We start from the raw sequence: 26,439 nt of genomic DNA, 5'->3' as shown, positions 1-26,439 counted from the left end.
AACAACTCGTTTAATACCTTGTTAACCTTTTTATTTTTCATGGTGAACTACATGAATGGTTATTAAAATTAGAGTAAGTCTTCGTTTTCCCCATTGAACTTTCAAAAGTTACAAATTGGTGACTAACATTATCATTTTTTAACAAAGGATCACTCTATCGTCATCCTCATTGAATTGATGATATGACGCTATTAAAAATATGATAATATTTATTTTTACCCCTAAATTATCACTAAAACATCAAATATGTACTTAAATTATTATCGTCGTCTCAGAAATCGTATATCCTTTTGTTGAATTGCTACAATGCTTATCCTCAGTTCGCTTGCTTTAGCCGTAGGGAAAAATCTGTAAAGAAATAAGAGAGATGTATCATCCATGTACCAATAAAACCATGAGGTAAACAAAATAATCAATCCTTTATCGAATCAACTAAAAATAAAGGAAAAACATATAGTGTAACACCCCAATTTAGGGGCTAAATTTAAGAAATTATAAAGTGGTGGATTTAATTGGTATTTTGAAAGAAACAATGGATTAAATTGTAAAATTTCAAAGTTGGCAGACCGTTTTAAGAAGTGCAGGAAGTTCAGTGGCTAAACTCATTATTTGACCATTTTCTTTAGGAGTTAATATAACCTCATTTCCCGTGCATTTTCTGAAAAAAAAAATGCTTATAATTCTTCTCCCGGTCACCAACTTTCAACTCCGATCTACTTGTCGTCTGACCTCTGATCGACGAGCCGAAACCACCATCGTGTTCGTTGTCGAGCGAGGAACAAAACCCCTCAAACCTTTTGTCATGAATCGTCGTCGTTCGTCGTTAATTTCAGTCGGAAGTATCGTCAGTAATAACCCAATTTCAGTTGGTTTTTCATCGATTCACGATAATCCGAGAATCCGTTTACGACACCTCCCGCACCATCGTGTTCTTTGCATCGTTCTGAGTCCGCCGGTGTCATCCTTGGTCTCCGACAACGGCGACGCGTGAGGAGGTGAAGCGGTCAAAGTTTCCGATTCGTTGAAATCGAGCTCTCCGCCGTTCAAAAATTTGAACCGAGCTTTGTAAGTATTTGGAAATCGCTTAAAATAATTTTTAGGAATTTTTTCGAGAATTTTTCACTGTTCACGCGCCACCACTGCGCATGGGGAAGAAAAAATGACCGGTTTCTCTTGGTTTGACCGGTTTGACCGGTCATAACCCGACCCGACCCATTTACCCGACCTGACCCGTTGACAGTTGACCTGCGTTGACCACTGTTGATCAAAACTTTGACCGGCTTTGACTTGGCATTAAACGACCTTTGACTTTGACTGAGTATACCTATCCTGACATTTTTTGACGTTCCAAATCTGATTTCGCAGTCTGTTTTTCGAAATCCAGACCCGAAGGCCTCGAAATTGGTAGTCAAACCTGTTGACTTTGATTTTGACAGAAAATTCCAAATTTTTGAAAAGTCATGTTTTGTGCTTTCGACGTCCTGAATCCGAATCCGAAGTCCGTTTCGCCAAATTCAAACCCGGTAAGCTGTTTTTATTTGATTTATCACCCAATTCGATCCGTTTATCGTAATTAAGCTCTGTTTTTTTTATCTAATTTATGTTGATATGTATCTGAGAAATTATTGGAAGTTGAATTCAAGATCAAAGGCGTTCGAATGGAATTTTTATGGTCTATCAGTATTGCACAGAAATCGAGGTCATACTTTACTACCTCTTTATGCTTTATGGAACATGTTAATATTGGTAAATGCATGAATAAGATAATGTTTGTCACTTTTATGGAGTTGGTTAATTTATACACTCGATATGAATGTGGTAGAAATTCGGTAACTGAATATGGATCGAATGACTAATATAAGAGATTGAAAGATTGTTAAAATTAAATTACAAGTTTGTGATTAATGATAAAGAAATCAGACATGGATTTGTAAATTATATTTTATATCATCAAAGGTTAAATGTTAAAAGTACTTGGATGGGAAATTATGAGAATATTCCGGTAGGGTAAAATTACGAAAATACCCTTATGTTGTAGGATGACAAGAATTGTCCCTGGAAGTTGGTTAATAATTCTGAAAAGACATATTGTCCGATATAACTACTGATGTGCATAGGAAATGTTAGTTGTATTTGGAAATTATGGATAACCGGTTTTAATCCTAGGAGAGTTTGTGAAGGATACTAGAAGTCTGTTAAGAGAACTGTTTCAAGATCAGAGAGTGTTCAAGAAAGCAATTAATCATAGGATCTCTAAATTATATTATTTTCATTAAGAGCTAATATCGAAATTATCTGGTTAAGAAATTACAGAAATGCCCTTAAGAGGTAGAATAGTCTGAGTTAACTCTGAATGAGAAAATACTTAGAGGATTCGTACTTAACTCGATTAAGTACGGATTTAATAGTTAAGATCCTGACTTAGTGCAGGAAAATTCCTGATATTCCGTTTGTAAAATCTGAGAAGGAACTTGACCCAGAAATATCCGAGTTATGAGTAAATACCTGAAGAACAATTTGGCGGGGTTGTTATGTTGTCAGAATTGTTTGAAATGACTGAAATAAATGATAAGATTGAATTTAATAGTAAGATCAGACAGAAGGAAATGATTGAAATACACTGAATTTGTAAAATGACCAAAATACCCCTGTAATGGAAATGACCCAAGAATATAACCAAGCTCAAGAATGATTGGATATCCTCGAACTCTTAAATGAATAGAATAAAACTGAACACCAAAATAACCTTATGGCCTAAATTAAGTAAATGTCTTGGATTAATTAAGGAATCCAAGAAAGCATAGGTATTGGACTACCTTTAAAGGTAATGGAAAATAATTTAAGTGAGTAGATCAACCCGAAAGCTATGTTAATACCTGAATGGCATAGATATTACTGCAACATGTGTTCGTCTTCTCAAGTTTGGCTTGATGATAAATTTTAGAAGTATTCAGCTCAGCTCAGCTCTAGATCATATTCAGTACTAAGAATTGGACGTTTGTTTGACAAATCAACCACGAAGACCAAATTGAATGGAATGGAAGTACAACATGTATCTGAAATTCATGAACGTTTGAATTACTCTGTAAAATCCTGAAGTAACTGGAATGGACATGACTGCTAAATGAACTAGGTAACCTCAATGACTGAGGATTTAGTAAGTGATTTGGATAAGTCTGGAAACTCTGATGAGTTTACGTAGTGTACAATTACAATGGGTTATGAACAAATTAATCAAGTACACTAGCATTTCATGATATTGTGGAAGCGTGGAAATGAAATAAAGGCATTGGAAGATTTATTCAGCGATGATTCCGAAAATGGTCTATGGACAAGAATTTGTGGTATTAAAGAGTAAATACCCTGGAAGAACAATGAATTGACCAATCAACATGCATTAGTTCTGGGAACTATTCATCTAAGAGTTGTCCGATAATCCGATCAATCGACATAGAATATAAATGTCCTGAACCTTCATTTCTTCCTTATCAGTTTAAGTCACATTCTGAATAACTGATGATTCTGTCAGTTATTGAACTCTTCCAATGGTGATTCTGAATTCTGATATTTTATCGGTATACTGAAGATCCGTGTTCCTCTACTTGTTAAGATTATCCAATATCTTTGAATACTATCTGTAAATTCTGGTGTGTTCCCTACTCACATCAATATTTTACCTGATTTTCGATTTGATTTCTGATCTGATACTTGACATGGATTCTGATCTGATATCTGACATGGATTCTGATATGATACTTGACTTGGATTCTGATCTGATACTTGACCTGGATTTTGATATGATATTTGACGTGAATAATGATTTGATTTTTGATATATCCGTTTACAGACAGAACATGTTTTATTTGGGGGGTTAATGTTGGAGGAAGAATACCTGGAGGTTCCTCGGCTGTGTGCTCAGGGCCTTACTTATCGGTTCCTCGGTTGTGTGCTCAGGGCCTTACTGGACGTGACGGGGTTGTATGGTTCTGGGGAACCTACACATTTTGTACGTGACGGATGGGGGTATATATATATATATATATATATATATGTTTTAAAAGATCTGTATCTTTTTACTGGTTTTATGGGAATACACTAGATAACCTATTCTGATCTCCTGAACTCAGTCATCCGAAATATTTCTCTGAACTGAAAGCTCATTATCCGTTACCACCTGAAATATCAGTAGGATCTCTGTTCAGCATAAAAGTCTGTAAATGTTCGGAAATAATAAGGATATATAAATATTTATATGTATCTGCACGCTCATCAGCATCATCTGGTAGTTATGTATTACTGAGCTTTCCAAAGCTCACTATATTACTCATCTTTTCAGGCTAAAAGAATTGTACCAGTGCAGCTATCGACTTCAGTAAGGGAGTTCTTCCGGTGTTGTTTGCAGAGTATGGTACATGTGATTAGGGGGCATGTAATTGTATTTTGATTTATATACGAGTCTGGAAATCTATTTTATTTTTAAATATAGATAACTTTTATTTTGTACTCATAAATGATTTTATGAGTTTACAAGTTTTAAGAAAAGTTTTAAATTTTTCGCTATTTTTACAATGGGTCGCTCCGGTGGCCCAAATGTGACACCCCGGATCGGATCTGGTTACCTTTATCGGTCTGTGGGGGTTACATATAGTTTGATTTGTTCTTTGGATACTACATGTGGTTCCATACTCAGGCAAACCATATGAAACTCTAAATGTTTGTGTCGGTTCTCATTTGCAAACCATGAAAGGTTGACAAAAGATAAATCAACCATATCTTTACTTCGAATAATGTTTTGTCATTTGAGAACATGGTGCAAAGCGACTATTATTCATCAGGTGTTGCAACAAGCTCTCAGATCATTGAATCAACCATGCATATTAATTCTTCATTGCTGAATGTAAATACAACTTTAGTGTATGAATTTTCTCACGAGTTTGGATCGAATTTCACTTGACGTTCTTGTCGTCTCCTTCACCTAAAAGTTACTCCACATAATCTCTAGGTAAATGCTTCAATTTCATGTTCCTAATTTATTAATTCTACCAGAAATGACATGATCATAAATCAAAATAAGAAACAATATTAGTACTTTTACTGAAGTCTTCGACAATAATGTTAATTTGATAAACGTCAAATTTTCCAAATAAATAAATACTCTAATCTCAAATAAATAATGAAAGTAGTATAGATCCACATGAACTTAAAAAGTATGATAAATTTGCGTTTCGATCCTTGAGTTTAATTGCAAAAGTAAAAATAGGGGATTTAAAAATAATGAAAGTAAATAATTAATAAAAATAATAAGAAATTAAATAAGGTAGAAGAATTCAATTGAGATGATATAGTCCTAGGCTTTGCTTAGCCTCAATTTTGATCGATCATTGAAATAAATTTTCTCTCTTTCATGCACATCGGTTACAGTCAACAAAGCTCAATCTCTGCAGCTAACTTTTCTCTCAGGTTAATTGAAATTTTCAAGTCTATATCTGAAATCCATTCATTAATGGACTAACCATTTCTATCTTCATTAACACTAAGACAAATTTGATTTGTGAAAAAGCTTAATTCAGGTTATAACGTCACTCTAAGAATTGAATCTGATATTGATTCCCCTTAGCATATCTCCACTGAGTTTATTCACAAGAAGCTGAATTACGAACAACCAATTTGTCTTCCTAATTGTAAGCCAAAACAACCTTCAAGCCAACGACGTCTTTTTGGATTGAAGATGTAGTAACTTTAAAAGAATGGTCGATTGCCACTCCTAGTTTCTAGAGAACCGAAAAATGATATCTGAAGTTATCAAGAACAAGAATCAATTCTTATGATTTAGAATTGAGCTCCGCAAAGCTTTAAACGAAGTGGAGTTTAGCTACGAATTGATTATATCATGCTTAGCATTGTGGAAAGAAAATAATAAACGAAAATTGGAGATAAAATAATATAACTTCGACGAATAACTAATAAAATATAAATTTTAATTTAAAGCTTGAAGCTAAACATATATTTATAGCTCGAGAGTTCTAAGTAAATAAAATAACTAATTCTTAAATAAAAGATAATGATAAAATAAACAAACTAAAACCCTTAAATTTAAAATAATTATCACAAAAGATAAAAATAAAAATAAATAATTTAGTCTTGTAGTTCTGGTTGAATTCTGCTTCATCTTCTAGATAACCATATCGTAGGTAAATTTCAAATTAAATATTAAAGATAATTCCGCTAATGTTCTAGAAGATGTTGATTGGACCGTCGAAATCTAATGGTTTTTAGGCTAATTAATCCAATGAAAAAATAAATCAGTAAATCAGTATATAAAAAAAAACCCCAAAAAAAAAATCAGTAATATCCAAGTGAAAAATGATGAGTAAATAATAGTAAAATTAAGCAATATTCAATACTTATAAGATGATCAACAATAAAATCTTTAAATAGATTGATTGAAGATGTTATAAGGTGTGATGTATTAATTCACTATCATATATCTGATTTGATTTGTTAATTTGATAAATGACTATTTTGATACGAGTATATGTGTTGAATATCAAAGAAAATACTTTTACTATTTTATTGAATCACAAACAAAACCCACACCATACAAAGAAGGCTAAGGAATTATTTCTACACACAATAGCATGAACAACATCAGCTAACATGCACTAGTAATCATGTACCATGCACAACTAGCATACAACAAGAACTTCCTAATAACCAACAAATTGCCAGCTCTCATACTCCAACATCATCTCTACTCTTTCCCATATTAAATTTTTTCACAATTCAGCTCTCGAACCTTTTGTATCAACACTAGGAAATAAACTTTGGACAACAACTTAGTAAACCCATCAGTAATTTGATGTTGAGCAAGAATGTAGCTAACCAGAACTCCCATCAATGACCTTCTCGCGAATGAAATTAATATTTAGTTTGACATGCTTCGATCGAGCATGGAAGACTGGGTTAGTATTAGGAAGTTGGTAAAATGCAGCAATTATTATTGAAGCAATGCACACTGATTACAACGCAAGGAAGGTGATTATGTACAAAACATGTGGCTCCTCTTAACAGCTATTGCCAACGTGGCATGACAAGCAGGACTTGCTTTCCTCATTCTGCTAATATTCTTCCTACTTATTCTCGTCTTCCGAATTAGACTTGATGAACACATATCTTAGATCGAAATTCTTCAAATGCGGTTCTGGCCAATGGCTTAGTGAATCCATCTGCTATTTGATGCATAGTTGGAACGTAGCTAACAGTTAGCTGGTCTGCTGCAACTTTCTCACGCACAAAATGGACATCAAAGTCAATATGCTTAGATTGAGCATGTTATATTGGGTTTGCACTCATAGCCACAACACTGGTGTTGTCACACCAGACAATTGGTTTACGGTTCTGATGAATGCTAAGGTCAGATAGAAGCGCTTGAATCAATGTTATGTCAGTAGCGGTGTCTGGCTACACTCTTGTATTCAACCTCCATTGTTGATCAGAAGAATGTTCTTTATTTTTTTAGCACCAAGTAACAAGAGACTTGTCAAGAATTACCCCGTATCCAGTGATAGAGCGCCTGTCATCAACGCTAGCGCTCCAATCTGCATCAGCAAAGACAGTTATGTCTGATTCATAACCGACTGGTGAGAACATGAGTCCAAAATTAAGTGTTGATGATAGGTAACGTAGTATTCGTTTTACTGCAACAAAGTGAGTCTCTCTTGATGCATGCATATGCTGAGCCACATGTCCCACACTAAATGAAATATCAGGTCTTGTATGGAAAATATACAAGAATGAGCCAACTATACTACTGTATTCGCTGGCATTCTGAACTAGTTCACCCTCTTCATGGGAAAGTTATGAGACACCACCATTGGTGTAGCAAGGCTTATTGCATTCGTCATTCTAGTTTTCTCCAACAGTTCGAGAACATCTTTTCTTTGGATTAACATAATCGAGTTATTGAGACGTTTGACCTCAATCCCTAGGAAGAAACTTAACTCCCCAAGGTCTTAGTGAAAACCAGTCATGTAACATCGAAACAACCATCTGTATAGCATTAGGATCTTGTCCTGTGATTACTATATCATCAACATATACAAGAGCATAGACATAACTACCATTTGCATGATGTACAAACAAGGATGAGTCTGCTCGAGATACTATAAACCCCATTTGTAATAGATTATCCTTAAGTTTAGAATGTCAATTACGAGGTGCCTGTTGAAGACCATAAAGCGCCTTTTTGAGCTTACACACAAGGGGTTGATCAAGTTCATCATGTTGCTCAAATCCAGGAGGTTGTTGCATGTACACCTCCTCACATAAAATCTCCATTGAGGAAAGCATTATTGATATCAACATGTCTGATTTTCCATCCACTAGAGAATACTATAGCTAGTATTGTGTTGAATGTTGAAAATCGAACTACAGGATTGAAAGTGTCCTTGAAATCCTTGCCTGGAACCTGTGAGAACCCTTTGGCTACCAAACGTGCTTTATACCTATTTATTGATCTATCAGGGTTATGCTTAACACAGAAAAGTCATTTACACCCTATAGCCATTATATTTTTAGGAAGTTTAACTAATGTCCATGTGCCATTACTGATCAATGCATTATATTCATCGTGTACTGCTGCAGCCCAGTGAGGGGATTGAAGAGCAGCACGAATTGTAATGAAAACCTCATCATCCAAGATAGTTGAATACACCATAGGTTTGAAAATGCCACAATGATTGTGTGTCATCATATGATGAACACGAGTTTGGAGAGTATTATCAATAGGTTCAGAGGGTTCAAGAATATTAGAGGGTTCAAGAACATTAACAACTGGCTCAGAAACATTACCTTGTATATCATCACTTGGTGTGCTGCCATCATCTGTATCCATACCAACACCTCCATCAGATGCAGTTTCTTCTGACTCAGTAGTATCAGAGGTATGTTGCAATATATCTTCAGGAATATGCTGAGATCTATTGTTGTTCATCTCAACCTCATTAGGAACCACTGCACCATCATCTCCTTAATGTACTGCAGTTGTATTAGGTACTTGATATGGAGATTGAGAGCATGAGTTTTTGGCTGTTGTGACAATTCGAAGTGACTGAGTATTCGAACTGGAGTTGATTGCTAAATTCAATGAATCACTGTTATTTTTCCCTGAAAATGAAAAGACAGATTCGTTAAACACAACATGGCGAGAAACATATACTCATCCATCAGATGCCAAACATTGGAACCCCTTGTGCTAAGGGCTAACTCCGAGGTAAGTGTACACTTGAGATCTGAAGGACAATTTGTGCTTTTGGAACATCCTCAGGCGAGGAAAACACTGGCAGCCAAAAATCTTCATCATAGAGTACTCAGGTTTCTTCCCAAAGAGTTTTTCAAACGGTGAAGCATTTTATAATACTTTGGTAAGCAGTCGATTAATTAGATATACTGCAGAAGTAATTACATATGACCAATACTTGATTGGTAAAGAGGCTTGAGCTAACAACACTAATGCCAGCTCGATAATGTGACGATGTTTTCTCTCTACTACACCATTTTACTAAGAGGTATCTGGATATGTAAGCCTGTGCACAATGCCATCTTGAGCCAGTAAAGGTGAAACACTAAGAAACTCACCACCCCAGTCTGTCTTTAGTGCTTTGATAGTGCTGCCAAATTGATTAGCTACAAGTTTCTGAAATAATTGGAATGCTAGGTACGCTTCATCTTTATGTTTCAAGAGATAAATCCAGGTATGACGTGTAAATGCATCCACAAAGGAGATGTAAAACTTAAATCCATTTGAAGACATATGTGGAGGTCCCCATAAGTCTGAGTATACAAGTTCAAACGAGGAAACTACTATTGTATTCGATTCATTAAAAGGTAGTTTGTGGCTTTTGCCCAAATGACATGCAACCTATTCTATATTTACATGAGGATGAACTTTAAAACCTAGTTCAGAAGCTATTCTTGATAAAGTCTCAGCTGTTGGATGACCAAGTCTTCGATGCCATAGCTCATCCAATGGAGTTGATTCCAATTTGGCATTTGCTTGTGCTACATGAACTTGTAGAGGTTCATTATTAATAGCAAATGAATATAAACCATCAGTCTCATCTCCTTGAAGCAATAATCTTCTAGAAACTTCATCTCGAACGCAACATCGATTGGCATGAAATTCAATGAAAACGTCGTTATCCCTAGCAAGCTTCGAAACCGAAAGTAGATTCTTTGTTATTGTGGCACATGCAGCAAATCATTCAAGAAAAGTACACGTAAGGAAGAATTTACAATAGCATGGCCAACTAAGGCAACATCATGAGGCATACAATTCCCAATTAAAAGCTTACCTAGACCACGATACTTAGAGGAGTTCAACACCTTATTAGCATCAGTAGTAACATGATGTGTGGCTCCTGTATCAACCACCCAGCGCTCAGATTCCATAGCAGCAGCATGAGCTTGTGGCTGATCACCTATAACTGAAACATTTCTTTTCTTGGCACAACACTCACAGGCGTCATCAGTGGGTCAAATTGTAAAGCTACCAGAAGAAAGGGTAGCTTTGTATTCAGATGGATATTGGCCTTGTTGAGAAGAAGGAACACATGAGAAGTCTTTATCATATATATGCGAACATCGATCAACCAGATGTCCAATCTTTCCACAGAGTTGGCACTGAACCCTGGACATGTCTCTACCACTGATTCAATAGTTATAAGAATAACCAGACCTCTGATTAGAGCTATTGGTCACCATTGAAGTATTTCTTACTTCACCCTGTGCAACATTTACAGCCATAGGCAATGTTTCAGGTTGATCATCAAAACTAGCTAGTTGCGTTTCTGCGTCAATTAGCATAGTGGAGATGTTGTCTAACGATAGAGTGTCCCTCATGGATGTGATGATTGCCATGAAAAGGCTGGTATTCTCGAGGAATCCCTTTAAAAATGGTGGCTATTTTTTTAACTTGAGAAACGATACCACCACAAGAGGCTAGAGCATCGCATACCTCCTTTACACGCGTAAGGTAAGCTCGCATGTTGTCACATCATTTCTTTAAGGATTAAAGTTTGTAGTGAAGGCTCATAAATGCTTTTGTTGAACGGTTAGCAAAGAAATGAAGGACTGTGTTCCAAACAGTTGTTGTCGTTTCAATGCCTACAAATTGAGAGAGAAGATGTGGGCTGATTATGGACAGTAACCATGAGGCTAGAGCATTGTCTTGAGCCACAAAGTCTTCATATTCGTCAGTAACACGAACTGTGCCATCATCATCAACCACTGTCTCCGGCGGAGTCGCCCCTGCTCCAGTAAGCAACCATTCCAGCCGATGAATTCTGATGGTGAGCAGAATCTGCTGTTTCCAAAGAAGGAAATTCATTTAAATCTACAACTACATTTACCTTCTTGTTGGTAAATGATTTTGAACCCATGGTGATTTCCATCAAGAACAGCTCAAGCAGCAGAAGTCGATCTTGAAACCCCAAGATCAATGGCGAATGATACCATATTAGGAAGTTGGTAAAATGCAACAATTATTATTGAAGCAATGCACACTGGTTACAACGCAAGGAAGGTAATTATATACAACACACGCAGCTCGTAACCATACTACAACAGAATAACAAATTCTAACAGCTCAGTAACTTCTTATCTTCCTCTTAGCAGCTATTGTCAACGTGGCTCCTCTTAACAGCTATTGCCAACGTGGCATGGCAAGCAGGACTTGCTTTTCTCATTCTGCTAATAGTTAGCATTCATTGCTACAACACTAGTATTGTAGCTCTAGATGACTAGCGGTTCATAAAGAGAAACTCCCATGTCAATCAACAAAGCTTTCAACCAAACAACTTCAGACACAAAATTTGCTATACCACAATATTCAGTTTTTTATTGTGGACCGAGAAACAGACCTTTGGCATTTAGAACTTCATGTAACCAGATTACCTTGAAAATATACATAAAAACCTAAAACGAACCTTCTGTAAATGTTGTCATTATAGGTGTTACACCGGACGCTTTGAAGAGAAGAGTATAATCTAATATCCCTTCTAAATAGCGAATAATTCGTTTGATAGCTGTCTAATGAAGTTCACAGGGTTGATGGATATATTGTGCTACTCGGTTAACGTTAAAGGCTAAATTTGAGTGAGTATGATTCAGATACAATAAAGCACCAACCACGCTGCGATAAGTTTGAGTATCAACGTGAAGACTATTGGTATTTTCACGGAGTTTTGGGGAGACAAGCATAGGCGTTGGTGCTGCCTTGGCACCCATCAAATTTATTTTCTCAACCAATTCACATATATATTTTCTTTGATCGAGAATCAGAGTATCAGTAGAACGTCGAACATCTAATCCAAAAAACTAAGAAAGGGATCCCAAGTATTTCAAAGAAAATTCGTGCGCTAAATTCTATTACTAAATTCTAGTTTAAACCTCTAAATTTTTTAAAGTTTCAAGTTTACCCCAAATTCTATTACCAAGTTCTATCACTGATTAGATCGATATACTAATATGAATTAATCGTATTATAAAAAATTACGTGAGTTTATCGATATTTACTGGGTGAGTTTAAAATGGTTGGTGCAAATATTTAAATAAAATATTTATTTTGAAGTTTTGTAAATAGAATATAAGATTAAGAAAGTGTTTTATATTTAAATATAACAAAAACAAATGTTACCATCGAATATAAAAATAAAAGTTTGGTGGGCTCGGATAAGAGCAAGACACATTCGGCTTAACTTTGTAAAAAGATAAAAACAAAGATTAATAGTAAAACAAAAATACCCAGGGGGTGAGTGACGTGTGGAACTGTCCAAGTGTACAAAATGCACGTGGAGGATTTGGGATACAATAGTCATTTTAGTTGAAGAGGTGCTTTCCTTGTTCGAACCATCGCCGGTTTGTATTTCTCAATATAAAACCATTAATCTTCTTAATACATTAGGAAATGTTGTTACTAATATAAGAACCTTCAAAATTAATAGCATTATATTTGGTCGTGGATTTCTATGGTAAGACGAAAACGTAAAGCTAAGGGGAAATTAAAAATATCTCCATTCCTCTGCCTCTTATCTCTCTATTGTGCTATCCCGTCAGCTTCTCTCGTTGAGAAAGACGGGAAAAAGTGAAGGGACTGAGAGGGTTCAGGCGGTGGCGCACGGCAGCACCGGGCCCTCTTATTATACGCTCTGGTTTATTTTCTGTTCTATCCTTTTTGACCGCTGGCGGAACTGAAATGAACCCAATCGTGCTTCCAATCACCCCTCTCTCTAATATTGGCAGATTGGCGCGGCTTTGAATCTGAAAAAATAAGGTAGCGGAGGAGAGGGATTTATAGTATTAAGATGCTTTGGGTAATACGGTTCTCTGGATTCTTTTCAGCTGCAATGGTGATGATTGTTCTCTCTCCTTCACTCCAGTCGTTTCCTCCAGCAGAAGCCATTAGATCCTCTCGCCTCGATAGTTACCTCCGGTTACCTTCATTTCAGGTCTCCACGTCACCGGGCTCACTGGACGATCGGTTCACTTTCCGGAAGGCCTCCGAATTTCGCAATGTCGACGAATGTGGCTTCGGCGACCCCCAAACCACTGGCGTCTGTGATCCTTCTTTGGTACACGTGGCTATAACCCTCGATGTTCAGTACCTCCGCGGATCAATCGCCGCCGTTCACTCAATTCTCCAGCATTCATTATGTCCAGAGAATATTTTCTTCCATTTCCTCGTCTCGGAGGCCGATTTGGAAACCCTAGTTCGATCCACTTTCCCTCAATTGAAGTTCAAGGTTTATTTTTTCGATCCCGAGATTGTACGCAACTTGATATCATCTTCGGTTAGGCAAGCGCTTGAAGAGCCGTTAAATTATGCTAGGAATTACTTGGCGGATCTGCTAGAGCCGTGCGTGCGGAGAGTGATTTATTTGGACTCTGATCTCGTCGTCGTTGACGATATCTCTAAGCTGTGGAGCACCAATCTGGGTTCACGAACAATCGGAGCACCGGAATACTGCCATGCCAACTTCACAAAATATTTTACAACCAGTTTCTGGTCGGACGATCGGTTTTCAGGGACTTTCAGGGGAAGGAAACCGTGCTATTTCAACACGGGAGTGATGGTCATAGATCTGGGGAAATGGAGACGTGTCGGGTTCACTAAGCGGATCGAAAGGTGGATGGAGATCCAGAAAAGTGACCGGATCTACAAGCTGGGTTCTTTGCCGCCGTTCTTGCTTGTTTTTGCCGGCCGAGTGGCACCGATTGGGCATAGATGGAACCAACACGGTTTGGGTGGTGACAATGTGAGGGGAAGTTGTCGAGACTTGCATTCGGGTCCTGTTAGCCTCTTGCATTGGTCCGGTAGCGGTAAGCCATGGCTTAGGCTTGATTCCAAAAAGCCGTGCCCGCTCGACGCATTATGGGCACCCTATGACTTGTACGGCCACCCACATTGAAGCCCAGCCGAGTTTTAGTCGCCGGTAAATTCCCACTTTTCAATTTGTCATTTCATCTACATTATTTTTGTGTCTTTTTCACTGTGATATGATTGATCACCTTTATTGTTAACTCATTTATCAATCAATTTTGTATTCTATTTTTCCTGCCTCTGAATTTAATTAAAACCAAAAGGCAAAAAAATAGAGTAGATATTGAACTTGTTACAGTCTGCATAAGGGGAATTTCTCATGGAATTGTGCTTAGATTTGGTGCGGTAGTTTTAGAGTTTGAGTTGCATTCCAATGGTGGAAAAAAGGCGTTTGATTTTTTTTTTTATTATATCCAGTTGATTGTTGATTTTCCAATGGTGGAGAAGTAATTATAGGCATTGGGAATGAACTATTGGATAAAGCCTGTTGCCTGCTTGTAGAATTTTCATGTTGGTGGCAGCGGCGGGAGCCTTGTGTGCTACCGACCCTGCCCACACTGTTCCTTTGCGCTCTTAGGTGGCAATCTAATGTTCCCCCTTTAGCCTCGGATTCTTGTGTTTTTATTTTATTTTATTATTTTATCCAGCAAATAAATGAGGGGTTTGTTTAAAAGAAGCTCATTAACTTAACATGGTGGCATCACCCGTATCACTGTTGTGTAGGAAAGGGAAACGTGGCCACCTGGTTTCGATCTTTGTAGAAGCAACCCAGTCATCTTACGAGTTGTTTAGAACCCTATGATTTTGATCCTTTCGTCTCCAATTTTAATTTTGTAGCTTAACTGGATACGTGGCATCATTGGGCTGCTTTTGCTTCCAACCATGTCTTTGCTATATCTATAATTTAATTAATTTAAAAAATTAGAATTTGATTTAATTGATTAATTAAAATCTGAGGTGGACACAGAAACTGATGCTGCTTTTGACCTCAATTATTCTATTCATTACCTAATCCCGTTGGTTTTAATCATTTGGTGAGGTTATGTGATTCTGGAAGCAGAGTTGGGCCTGGCCGCCGGCCGGTGAAAGCTATTACTTTTATGCATGCCTGTAAGATTAGACGTGGATGCGGACTAACTTTTTTTTAGGTCATATTCATTAGAATGTGTGTGGAGCTGAAGCCGGTCCCAGGAAGCCACCACCACCCACCGACATCCATTGGTCTCTGATGTTAATTTTGCTGTCTTAACTGCGCGAAAATTTTGGGTTTTCACCAGAAAAAGAGAGCTCCAACTTCTTCTACATGTCGATTTCGTTTATGGGGATTGGGCGTCATGGAATTATACAAAGGTGCCAAGCATCTTAAGTAGTGTGCGGATGTATCTGCAGGGATGCGACACGAAATTATTTATTGACATTGTCTGAGAAACCTCCAAATTTACAAGTATCTCTTATTCCATGTGCACATGAACACATCGTTTCTGAGTGTTGACAGCGATTTTCATGGCTGCCGGTTCTTGCTGTTACCAGGTCTAGCATTTAAAATCATTTAAAGTTTATCTAGTTACGTGAAAGAGGACAAAATAATTTGGGTCTGATAAAAGGCTTCTATTCTCTCGCCAAAAAAAGGGATCAAAAGCAGATAGACATGTTTGGCTTCTGGTTCTAGAATAACTCCACTGTGGCATGTGAGGGGAAAAAGACCACAAAAAAGGAATAAAAGATGGATTTAAAATGAGTGTCCAAGGCCCTGAGAATCTTTACAGCTAGAAATAGAAAATGGGTTAAAAACGGGGACCATAAAAAATCATTGGTTCACCACCTTCTTCCACTGGTACAAACAATTACAAGCTTCCCTGCCTATTCTTGAATCAAAATGCTATTGCTGAATTAAACTAGACCTACCGTAGCATGTTTTCTACTCTCCAAAGCGATGATCAGGATCACTTGATTTTTCTTGAATCGTATGGAGTGATTGACATTCTATATATTCTCTATAGATACAGTTACTCGAACTCAAATTTTTTAAAAAATAACATTTATTTTTAACATTGAGAACACTCAACGGACTCACTTCAAAATTTCTGATCAAAGAAATCTAGCTGATTTTAATGGGGTTTTCGGCCTCAATTTATTGAATCATAATATTTGCATAGATGTTCAGAGAATAGAAAGCTAAAGCCACGAGGTCGTCTCTTGTTGGGATACGCCTTGCATTATTATTTTTCACGTTGAGTCAATGTGCCATAAAAATATTCGTTGATGCCTGTTTCATGTGGATTCAAGGAGTTCCTGAGGTCAGTGGAGCCATTGAAAATGCAATAAAAACAGAATATAAGACAAGGGGCAGAGTGGATTCTGGTGGGCAAGCATACAATGAGAAAGAAAGCTTATAATAGGATAAAAGAGAATAAGTGGCGGTCGAGCTTTATCATTAAACAAGGGTGTGGGGCTTCACAACAAAAATTCTTTGGGGACTCAAAAAGTTCTCTCACCGGTGAAACCCTGAATGGATCATCATATATGTTCATTGAATAAGGATCATCCACAATGCTGTATTCTACAAGTTAAAACCGGAATTGCATGGAGCACATTGTTTGATTGAGAGCCAAAGGATTGTGAATGAGACCACGGTCTGGGTGGTGGATTAAATGGCCCTTCCCATTCATGGCTCTGCTTTCTTGCTTTGATCGGAACTTGGCAATTTCTAAAAATACATAATATCCCCCATACACTATTTTGTATGAACTTCCAGTGTGTCAATCCACTTCTCTCTGTCTGGTTAAGAACCCTTAAAATGGTTTTGCATTTGAATGTTAAACTGATAAAAAGCTTTAAACAAATGCGAAAGGAGTAATTCGAGTGAATTAGTAATGTTTAAAATACTATTTACGTGTTCATGAGATCTTAATAGACATGGAAAGGATTAAAGATCGCTTATAGAATTATTTATTTTATTCCACTGCTGCATCAAATATTAATTTGATAATACAAAACCTTTCTTCCGAGTCATATAATGTACTATCTCGTGGCCTGATGGACATAGAGACCGAGTAAATCAAGACACCTACATTATTGGGACAAAAAGGCCCGTGCATGCTAAAGAAAAAAGGGGTGAAAAGGCCCATATTTTGAAACGGGCCCCTCGTCTCCTTTTGTTCGGTCTCGTTTTCTAATCTGAACTATAAAAATGCCAAATCACGAAGCATTTCTATTTTATTCATTTTTGTATGCTTTCAATTGGAGTATTATCTTATGAATATGACGTACTTCTTAATAATTGGTAATGGCAGAAGTAATTTAAACTCTAGATGCTAACTGAAAATTCTTTAAGCAAATAATACACAAAATTAATAAAGTTGCAACTTTCAAAAATTATAGTTCCACGACATAATAAACTTGGTCGCCTTTTTGTTTTTATTGAATTTGAACTAGTAAAACCAGCTCTTTAAAATAACTAAAGAAAAATGTAGCAGAAGCTGAAAAGAAAAGAGTGCAAAGACCAGTTCTTTCCCAAGTTGCAGTGAAGTAGAAAAACGAAACATAGCCGGCTCTCCACAATCCATTCTCCATTTCATTATCTTTAAACCCATTTTCTCACTCATTCAAACCACTCTCTCTCAAAACTATATCAACCATGCCTGTGATTCACAAACTGCATCCCATCATCATCTTCCGCTTAGTTTTGCTTTCTCTTTCTCTCTTCAACACTTCACTTTCTCAACCCCAAGTCCCTCCGCCAGCCCCGGCGCCGGCCTCCGACTCATGCAACGGCGTATTCTTATCGTACACGTACAACTCAGGCCGTGCCATCCCTCCAACCGACCCTACCAACCAAGCGTACCGTTTCGAGTCCACTTTAAGAGTTGTCAACAACGGACGTCACGAGCTCAAGTCTTGGAGAGCGTTTGTGGGGTTTAGCCACAGGGAACTTTTGGTCTCTGCTTCTAACGCTGTTTTGGCAGATGGGAATTCGCTCCCTGCTGAGGTCAGCAACGGTGCCGTTTTCCCCGGGTTCCCCGCGAGTTACCTTAAATCGGCAGTAGAGACCGCCGGGGATACGACGCAAATGGAGGTTAGCGTCGGGTTGGTGGGTACACAGTTCGGTGTCGGAGCTCCGGATGTTCCCATGCCGCTTAACATTAGTCTTGTTAATGATGGGTATACTCGTGTTAACGCCTCCAATCAAGGTTTAATTAATTTTTTTGTTATTAATTGATCTGTTGAAAACTAATTTGGCTCACAGTCTATAATTTATTAGTAGAAACAGAGGAAAATTTGATGTTTTTAAATTAATAATTGAAAATGATCATTTTGCAGCTTTACGTATAGTAGAAAAGTCCATATTGCATGAATATACTTCAACTTTGACCAGGTAATACCTAATTTGTTATTGGAATTCATATTCTTTTATATGTCTAGGAATGGTAACGCCTTGGATTCAGTTTGATTTTTAGTCGCTCAAATTCATTTCAAAACTGAAAATTTTCTATCCACATTAAATTGACCTGAGTTTCATCATACTCAAAACCTGATCTGGTTTTTAACCAATATCTAACCCGGCTTAAATATATATAGGATTCATTTTTATTGGATAAAATAAAGTTTTAATTAAAAAAACAAAATAAAAGAAATATTATTGTAAGTATTTTTAAATATATAAAGACACATTATAATATTATATCAAGTTAGATCAAATTTTTTTCACCCTAAACTTAATCTAATCCAATTTGTCTTATTACCTTAAAAGACCCGATTCGATTTGAACCCAAAGTTATTAAATAAAAATCTAACCGACCAAATTGAGTTAGATCAAAACTGCAAGTCCGAGTAAAATTGTCATCCCTAGACAAATCTAATGAAATTATTTGTAGCATTTGTTGTATCGGAAAATTTGATGTGTAATCCATTGATATCATTTGCCAATATTTTTTTAGCTATGTAATGGGAAGTTCTGTTGTACACCAATCTACTTTAAGGAAGGAATGATAAGGAATGGACGCAACTGAAATTGTTATAAAAAACATAACATTTTCGATTGTCAAACGAAAATGTTATGAAGAAGATGTGCAACCGAAAAAAATTAATATTTTAAGTTGTACTCAACCGAAAATGTTAAATTTTTTATAACATTTTTGGTTACACCCTTTCCTATTGCTCAACTTTAAATTAGACTACCATCTCTATGTTTCCCTAAGTGCAATTCTGTTCGTTGACAATACAATTTTGTGGTTCTCCTTTTTCCACTAGGGAACCGTGTGATGCACGTATGCTGCATTATTCAAGATACAAACTCAAACGTTGGGGTAAACGAAGAATTCTTGCCCAGGCAAGAAGGTGATCTTATAATAAGGTACGATGTGATTAGGGCGTATGATGATAATTACTGGGCACAGGTTTCGATCTCGAACCATGACCCTCTCAGTCGCTTGGACAACTGGCATTTGAGCTTTGATTGGATGAGGGAGGAATTCATTTACATCATCAGAGGAGCTTACCCTTATGTTGTTGATACAACATACTGTGTTTTTGGAAGGCAAGGTCAACACTACCAAGGCATGGATTTTCGCAGGTTTTGAATTGTCAGAGAAGGCCTACCATTATCGACCTACCTACGAGTTACGACAATGGCCAATGACTCGAATCTCGGACGAATCCCCTTCTGCTGTCAAAACGGGACGATTCTTCCTCCTTTAATGGATCCAAGCAGGTCTAAATCATCTTTCCAAATGCAAGTCTACAAAATGCCACCAGACTTGAATGGAACAGAACAAGCTCCACCTCAGAATTGGAAGATCAATGGCACTATGAATCCGGATTATGAATGTGCGTCTCCTATTCGAGTTAGCCCGAGTCAATTCCCTGATCCAAGTGGTTTACCTTCGGAAACAGCAGCAGTTGCTAGTTGGCAAGTAGTCTGCAATATAACACAGTCCAGGCAGGCAGTTCCAAGATGTTGTGTTTCGTACTCGGCATTTTTCAATGATTCTGCTATCCCATGCAATACATATGCCTGTGGCTGCAACCGCAACCCAAGCCAAACCTGCAGTGCTTCAGAGCCGGCTCTACTTCTTCGACCCGATACTCTTCTCATACCTTTCGAGAACAGAACTGCTGAAGCTTTGGGGTGGGCTGATATAAAACGACAAACAGTTCCGAATCTCTTGCCGTGTGGAGATAATTGTGGGGTTAGCATAAACTGGCATGTATTATCCGATTTCAAATATGGTTGGAGTGCAAGGATCACTATTTTTAACTGGGGTGAATCTAGCTTTGAAGATTGGTTCACGGCCGTTCAATTGGATAACGCCGTGCCAGGCTTCGAAGCAGTCTACACCTTCAATGGAAGCGTGCTGCAAGGCTCCAACAACACAATATCCATGCAAGGCCGTCCAGGATTGAATTATCTTCTAGCGGAGACAGACGGTTCCAATCCAAGAAAGGATTCCCGTGTTCCCGGAACTCAACAATCGGTAATCTCATTCAAGAAGAAGTCTACACTGGGCATTCAAGTGGCAACCCGGGATGGGTTTCCAACAAAAGTGTTGTTCAACGGAGATGAATGTGCACTTCCCACTATACTTCCTAGCAAAGCTCCCATGATCAGTGCAGCAAGCAGCATTGTTGGCTTTCTAACACTTGCTATGCTATTGCTAATGTAATACTGATAAGCTTTTGGATTGCTTGCCTTTAACTTCTCATAACTAATGTTTTTAAGCTGCACTACTCCGTATATTCAATTATTCATCCATTTGTTTGCAGTATAATGTAAAATGAGAAGATAATTGATATGCCAATTGGCAAGCAATATTCCATAATACCAAAAGAAAATTGAAATTGCAGAAATGAGAAGAACAAATCATAATGTCCAGAGCTTCCAAAGTCAGTAAAAAGTTCGAAATCGAAAACCCAAATCAATTCCTATGCTAAACTAGCTTCTTGTTAAGCTGAATAAACAACAAAATGCACCTATGAAAGAAAACATTAATCTAACTTTGTGTCAAACCAAAACAATTAGAACTGCACGAGAGGTATCCAGCCATGTTAGATTGAAGTCCAGCAAGTGCAACAACCTCCTGCTGCTGCAAATAACATATAGTCAAAAACTTTGAATCAATAACCGTAACCATAACCCAGCGGATAAAATACACTACATAGTCCGTTTTAGGGATCGTCAACTTACTTATTCTGTGAGTTTTAGCTACGATTTGATCAGATTCAATCAGGTTCTTAATCGTAAAAAATGACTAATAGTCATAAATTAGTTACTAGTTTAAGCTAACCTATTCAAAAGGTGCGCGAAAGAAGTCCACATACCAAAAAACGAGGGTTCATAGATCATCTCATCAGCAGTTGAAAAAGGGTTCGGAAGCTCCATAACATTTCCTGCACTACCGTGAAGATTTTCTTCATTTGAGATGGCAACACCATCACCAGGAGGGAAATCGTTACAGTATAACAAGTTCGGCTGAGAGAAATTGTACAAGGAGGCATCTGTTTGGACAGAGCGACTTGAATCTGAAACAAGATTCGGGTCAAACATATTGCCCCCTCTATTGACATGACTTGGAACTGCACTTAAAACATTTGCATTCGCGAGATTTTGCTGTGGAAGTTGATATGTAGCAGTGGGTGTGGGTTGGATCTGTTGGTTGGCATTGAGATCTCTGTTACTAGCAGATCGTGCACTTTCTCTCTTCAGGTGCATGCGGTATTTCTGCAAGATTTTTCATTTAACAGGTAAATATATTCCTTAAGAGTGCATATAGAATATGTTAATAAATTGCACCTGAAGGTGGCTGGCAATATTTGCTCTTGTAAGATAAGTAATATTCATAGCTTGCATACGCTCCAAAATTTTCCTAGGAATGTCATCTGCAAAAACAAGGCCAGATATTAAAAACAAAGCATTTTGCATAGGAAAACTCTATAGGGCTAGAATAGTTCATACTGCCAGGTCCAAGTTGATTTACAGCAGAAACAAACAGCTCATGGAGTTCTTGTGTCCAAACCACCCTCGGCTTCTTCCCAGTCGTCCCGGTTGTTGCATCGTCAGAGGATTCACCGTCATTTGATGAATTTCCGCTCCTCCGTTTTGCGCATTGCAGGTTTCTTTTATCCATTTTTGGGACGGTTCGATTAGCAGCAGCTGCATCCTTAGACGGTTGTAATAAGTTTAACCTGTCGGTAACATTAATGTTAATGTTTTCAATGCCAGGGTGCTGGAATTCTTGAAAGATACGTTGCTTCTTGCGAACCACATGCTGCCAAATGAGACTAACGGATTCCATTCGAACTGGTTTCACCAAATAATCACAAACTCCTTTGATTATATACTGCACAACAACTCGTCGTCTTTCATCTGAAGACATCACTGTGTAAAACATAAACACGACAATTCAAATATATATCTGGACTCAGTTGAAAAAGCGTAGAGTTATTGAAATCAATTGCATGTATTTTGTAACTTACTAACGACAGGCAAGTCCATCTCTGATACAATGATATCAACAAGCTCGAGTCCATCAATGTCAGGCAAATGTGAATCACAGATGACAATATCAATTCTGAATTTGCTTCGTCGAAGCAAAGCAAGCGCCTCACTCGCATTCTGACACTTGGTAACTGAAAATCATTATGAAGTTGGGATCATAAAATCGTCGCAACAAAACTAGTTTTTTCATATAAAAATTATGATCTTCATTCCAAAGGATTGACACTTAGTTATAAACGACAAAACGGATATACAAATAATAATTAACACATAAAATTTCGAATAAACCCATCAAACAGTAATCCAAGACAAGCAATAACTAATTCGCAGTAAACAAAAAGACGTAACATACCTCGGTAAAACAGCTTTCGAAGCATTGTTTCCAACACTAGGAGAGAGGTTCTATCTTCATCAACTATGAGAATTTCCAAATCTGCTGGGAAATCAGCAACGCCATTATCATCAACTATGCTCATTGGACAACTTTTCTGAGTTTACTGATTTTTGAATTTTCTCTTCACATAATAAATGATAGCAAGTAAGAAGCTGAGGGCTCAACCTTTTTATCCATTTTACATGTCGCTGTTTCTGGAAATCAAAGTTTTTATTAGTAAAGCTGAGTGTGAGAGAGAGAGGGTTTTAGTTAGTTTGTTTGGTTTGTTAAGGTGAGGGAGAGAGTGTAATTTAAATTTCAAGAGACCATCCATTCTCCTCCGATAAACTACACGGGTCAGCTCCGCAACTTCCAACCAAAACCGGCGGCTGCTCCTATATAAACTGAACCAATATCCCTTTACTCTCCTTTCGACACGTGTTTTCTACTTCACTAATAACAAGTTCAAAATTCTAAGCTTGAAAATTCTCTGACATTCTCGATTCTTCTTCTCTGTTTTTCTTTTAAATCTTCATTATTTTGACCTTGCAATTCTGATTTTATGTTATCGGATTCTAACTACAAACTTGATTCTCATTTGTTAATGTGGAACCTTAGCCTCCAAACTTACTGAAATCAATCTAAACGAGAGGAGGAGGATGTTGGGCTATATTGAAGAATGTATGCATCTCATCTATAACTTAAAATAAAGGATGTTTGATGATAATATGTTGATATTTGTTATGAAAATAAATATACAGACCATGACTCACAATAAAAATTTCATCAAAAACTTTATAATAATATTCTCATGTATCATTAGTCTATATAATCTTTAGATTTATGACATTAATTTTTATTGTATGTTAAGTTTCATACTTTGGATCATCATAAAATGAGTCAACATTGATGAATGTTTAAAGTAATTTTTTTTAACACGACGTACAATATAAGAAGATGATAGAGTAGCATAGAAAAATATTTCTCTTCCTAAGTCATATAAAGGGTGTATTTAAAAAAATCTAATAGCAGTAGAGTTGAGATTTTTTCTTTTAAGTATACACTTAGTTTTCTCTCTTTTTGAAAAATTTAATTTTCTTTTAGAGAAAATAACTTCAGTGACCAAAAATACCTTATAATATACGATTTTAACCAATTTTTTTTGGATTTGCCAAAATGACCAACTAAATCGCAATGCGATCGATAATTCGCAACGCGATCTCCGGTATCGCAAATCAGTTTCCAGATTCGCAACGCGATTCTGACTATCGCATTGCGATTTTTCAAATTCGCAATGCGATAGTCCAAAATCGCATTGCGATAGCACTGTTCACCGTTGCGATAGCACTGTTCACCATTGCGATAGTGATCAAAATAAGAAGAGAAAACTAATCAATAATGATCTTGAAGGTAGTTTACCTGAAAATAAATATAGTTGAAGGATCAAATCGTGAATGAAGCTGATTGTTATCTATGAGCATTGTTTATCATTCTATCTTAAAGATTTTTAATTATTGAGTAATGTTTTGTTTGTGATGATTATGATGATAGTGAGCATTGTTTATAATGAAGCTGAAAACTGTACAGGGAGACCAACACATGGTTGGCCATATGAATTTTCCATGGACCAATTTGTTGTTGGGTTTGAAGCTAAAACATTCTATGGTTTAGTATTTGACTGGTCTTGATTGATGAGCTATCATTGTCTCTCTGAAATAATGCATCAGTTTTGGTTCTAGAGATGTTTCACTGACATACTGGAAAAAAATTTACTGTATGAAAAAAAAGATTAAATGAGTCTTAAATGCATCAGCATCTGTTAATTAAGAACTAGACCTATTAGAATAATATTAGAAAAAGAAAATGCACTTGGATCCAGATCTTGTGAACAGTACTATCGCAATAAAAAAATCCATTCTTAAACAAAATTAAACTTAAATAAATCCATACACCATTAAAGAGAATTCAAACAAAAAAAATCCCAAGTTTGAAGATTTTTTGCATCATTCTAGACAGAAAACAACAGTAATATCGCAAATTCGCAATGTGAACAATGCTATCGTAACGGTGAACAGTGCTATCGAAACGGTGAACAGTGCTATCGCAATGCGATTTTGGACTATCACATTGCGAATTCTGAAAATCGCAACGCGAATTTGGAAAATCGCAATGCGATAGTCAGAATCGCGTTGCGAATCTGGAAACTGATTTGCGATACCGGAGATCGCGTTGCGAATTATCGATCGCATTGCGATTTAGTTGGTCATTTTGGCAAATCCAAAAAAATTTGGTTAAAATCGTATATTATAAGGCATTTTTGGTCACTGAGGTTATTTTCTCTTTCTTTTATTGGTGTATCATTCATTTCTTTTCTTTTTCGTCTTTATTGATCGACAGTGATACTAATTTTAATGTTAGTTATCGACTGTCGGTATTTCTTTATTGTCATTTTTCTTTCTTATATCACATTTATATTTTCTTTTGTTCCCCCCAATAAGTAGGTTTGTGTCCGACTTGTTACGAGTACTAAATATGGGTGCGGATATATGTGCAAGTATACACAATCGAACAAGTAGTATAGTGATGAGTGAGTATAGTCTCCACAGGGATTGGAGGAAATTGATAAGTTCAATCAAAACATTTTAATCTATCACATAAGTAAAGTTAGTGATGGTATGTACAAATGATAATGTTGTGGCAAGATGAAATGGATGTTGTGGAAATGGAATGATGGTAATATGGTAGCAGATGGAGATGTCGTGGCAAAGTGAATGGAAATGTCGTGGCAAATTATATTGTATTGAGTGCAAACAAATGAAAATGCAAAGGTAAAATAAAATGTAAATATAGGATTCGATTACTAGGACTTTAACTTCCTCACACGACAAACTACTATGAGAATGAGTGATAGGAGTCACTAAGGAAAATCTAAGTTCACTTCTCAGAATGGTCTTACTTCTATGCCTTATCTGTCCGAGAGAGTCTACTAGGGTGCCCTATGTTATCTCTAGTAAGGGACTCGACAGATTGAAGATGCCTTGGAAAAACTGGTTGGCGTAAGCCCATGCAGTGATCCTATTCGTTCAGCTAACATGATATGTCTCGTCAATACCTTTTTGCGACAGCATTAACATCTAACCTATCATTCATGCACAACTCCTTTTAGTCGAATGAAATCCTAGCCTTATCTCTAAT

At 37.0% G+C, this 26,439-nt stretch overlaps 2 protein-coding genes and 1 pseudogene across 2 annotated transcripts; 2 read left to right on the top strand and 1 right to left on the bottom strand.

Moving 5' to 3' along the window:
• The first annotated feature begins 13,061 nt into the window (after window positions 1-13,061).
• LOC120135257 (probable galacturonosyltransferase-like 7) lies at window positions 13,062-14,983 on the top strand. The gene is made up of 2 exons (XM_039151554.1): window positions 13,062-14,489; window positions 14,899-14,983. The coding sequence occupies exon 1, from the start codon at window positions 13,362-13,364 to the stop codon at window positions 14,463-14,465; it is 1,104 nt and encodes a 367-aa protein (XP_039007485.1). The 5' UTR covers window positions 13,062-13,361; the 3' UTR covers window positions 14,466-14,489; window positions 14,899-14,983.
• Window positions 14,984-18,014: 3,031 nt separating this feature from the next.
• LOC120135380 lies at window positions 18,015-21,060 on the top strand (annotated as a pseudogene).
• Window positions 21,061-21,377: 317 nt separating this feature from the next.
• Window positions 21,378-23,347, bottom strand: LOC120135379 (two-component response regulator ARR2-like). The gene is made up of 6 exons (XM_039151651.1): window positions 23,224-23,347; window positions 22,850-23,002; window positions 22,329-22,751; window positions 22,167-22,252; window positions 21,661-22,094; window positions 21,378-21,459 (listed from the first exon to the last, which is right to left on the bottom strand). Exons 1-6 carry the CDS (start codon window positions 23,345-23,347, stop codon window positions 21,378-21,380), a joined length of 1,302 nt encoding a protein of 433 aa, XP_039007582.1.
• Between the last annotated feature and the right edge of the window lie 3,092 nt (window positions 23,348-26,439).

The sequence above is a fragment of the Hibiscus syriacus genome, unplaced genomic scaffold (assembly GCF_006381635.1).
Source record: "Hibiscus syriacus cultivar Baekdansim isolate YM2019G1 unplaced genomic scaffold, ASM638163v2 tig00110607_pilon, whole genome shotgun sequence".
NCBI classification, from domain to species: domain Eukaryota; kingdom Viridiplantae; phylum Streptophyta; class Magnoliopsida; order Malvales; family Malvaceae; genus Hibiscus; species Hibiscus syriacus.
This window is presented reverse-complemented; position numbering and strand designations above follow the sequence as displayed.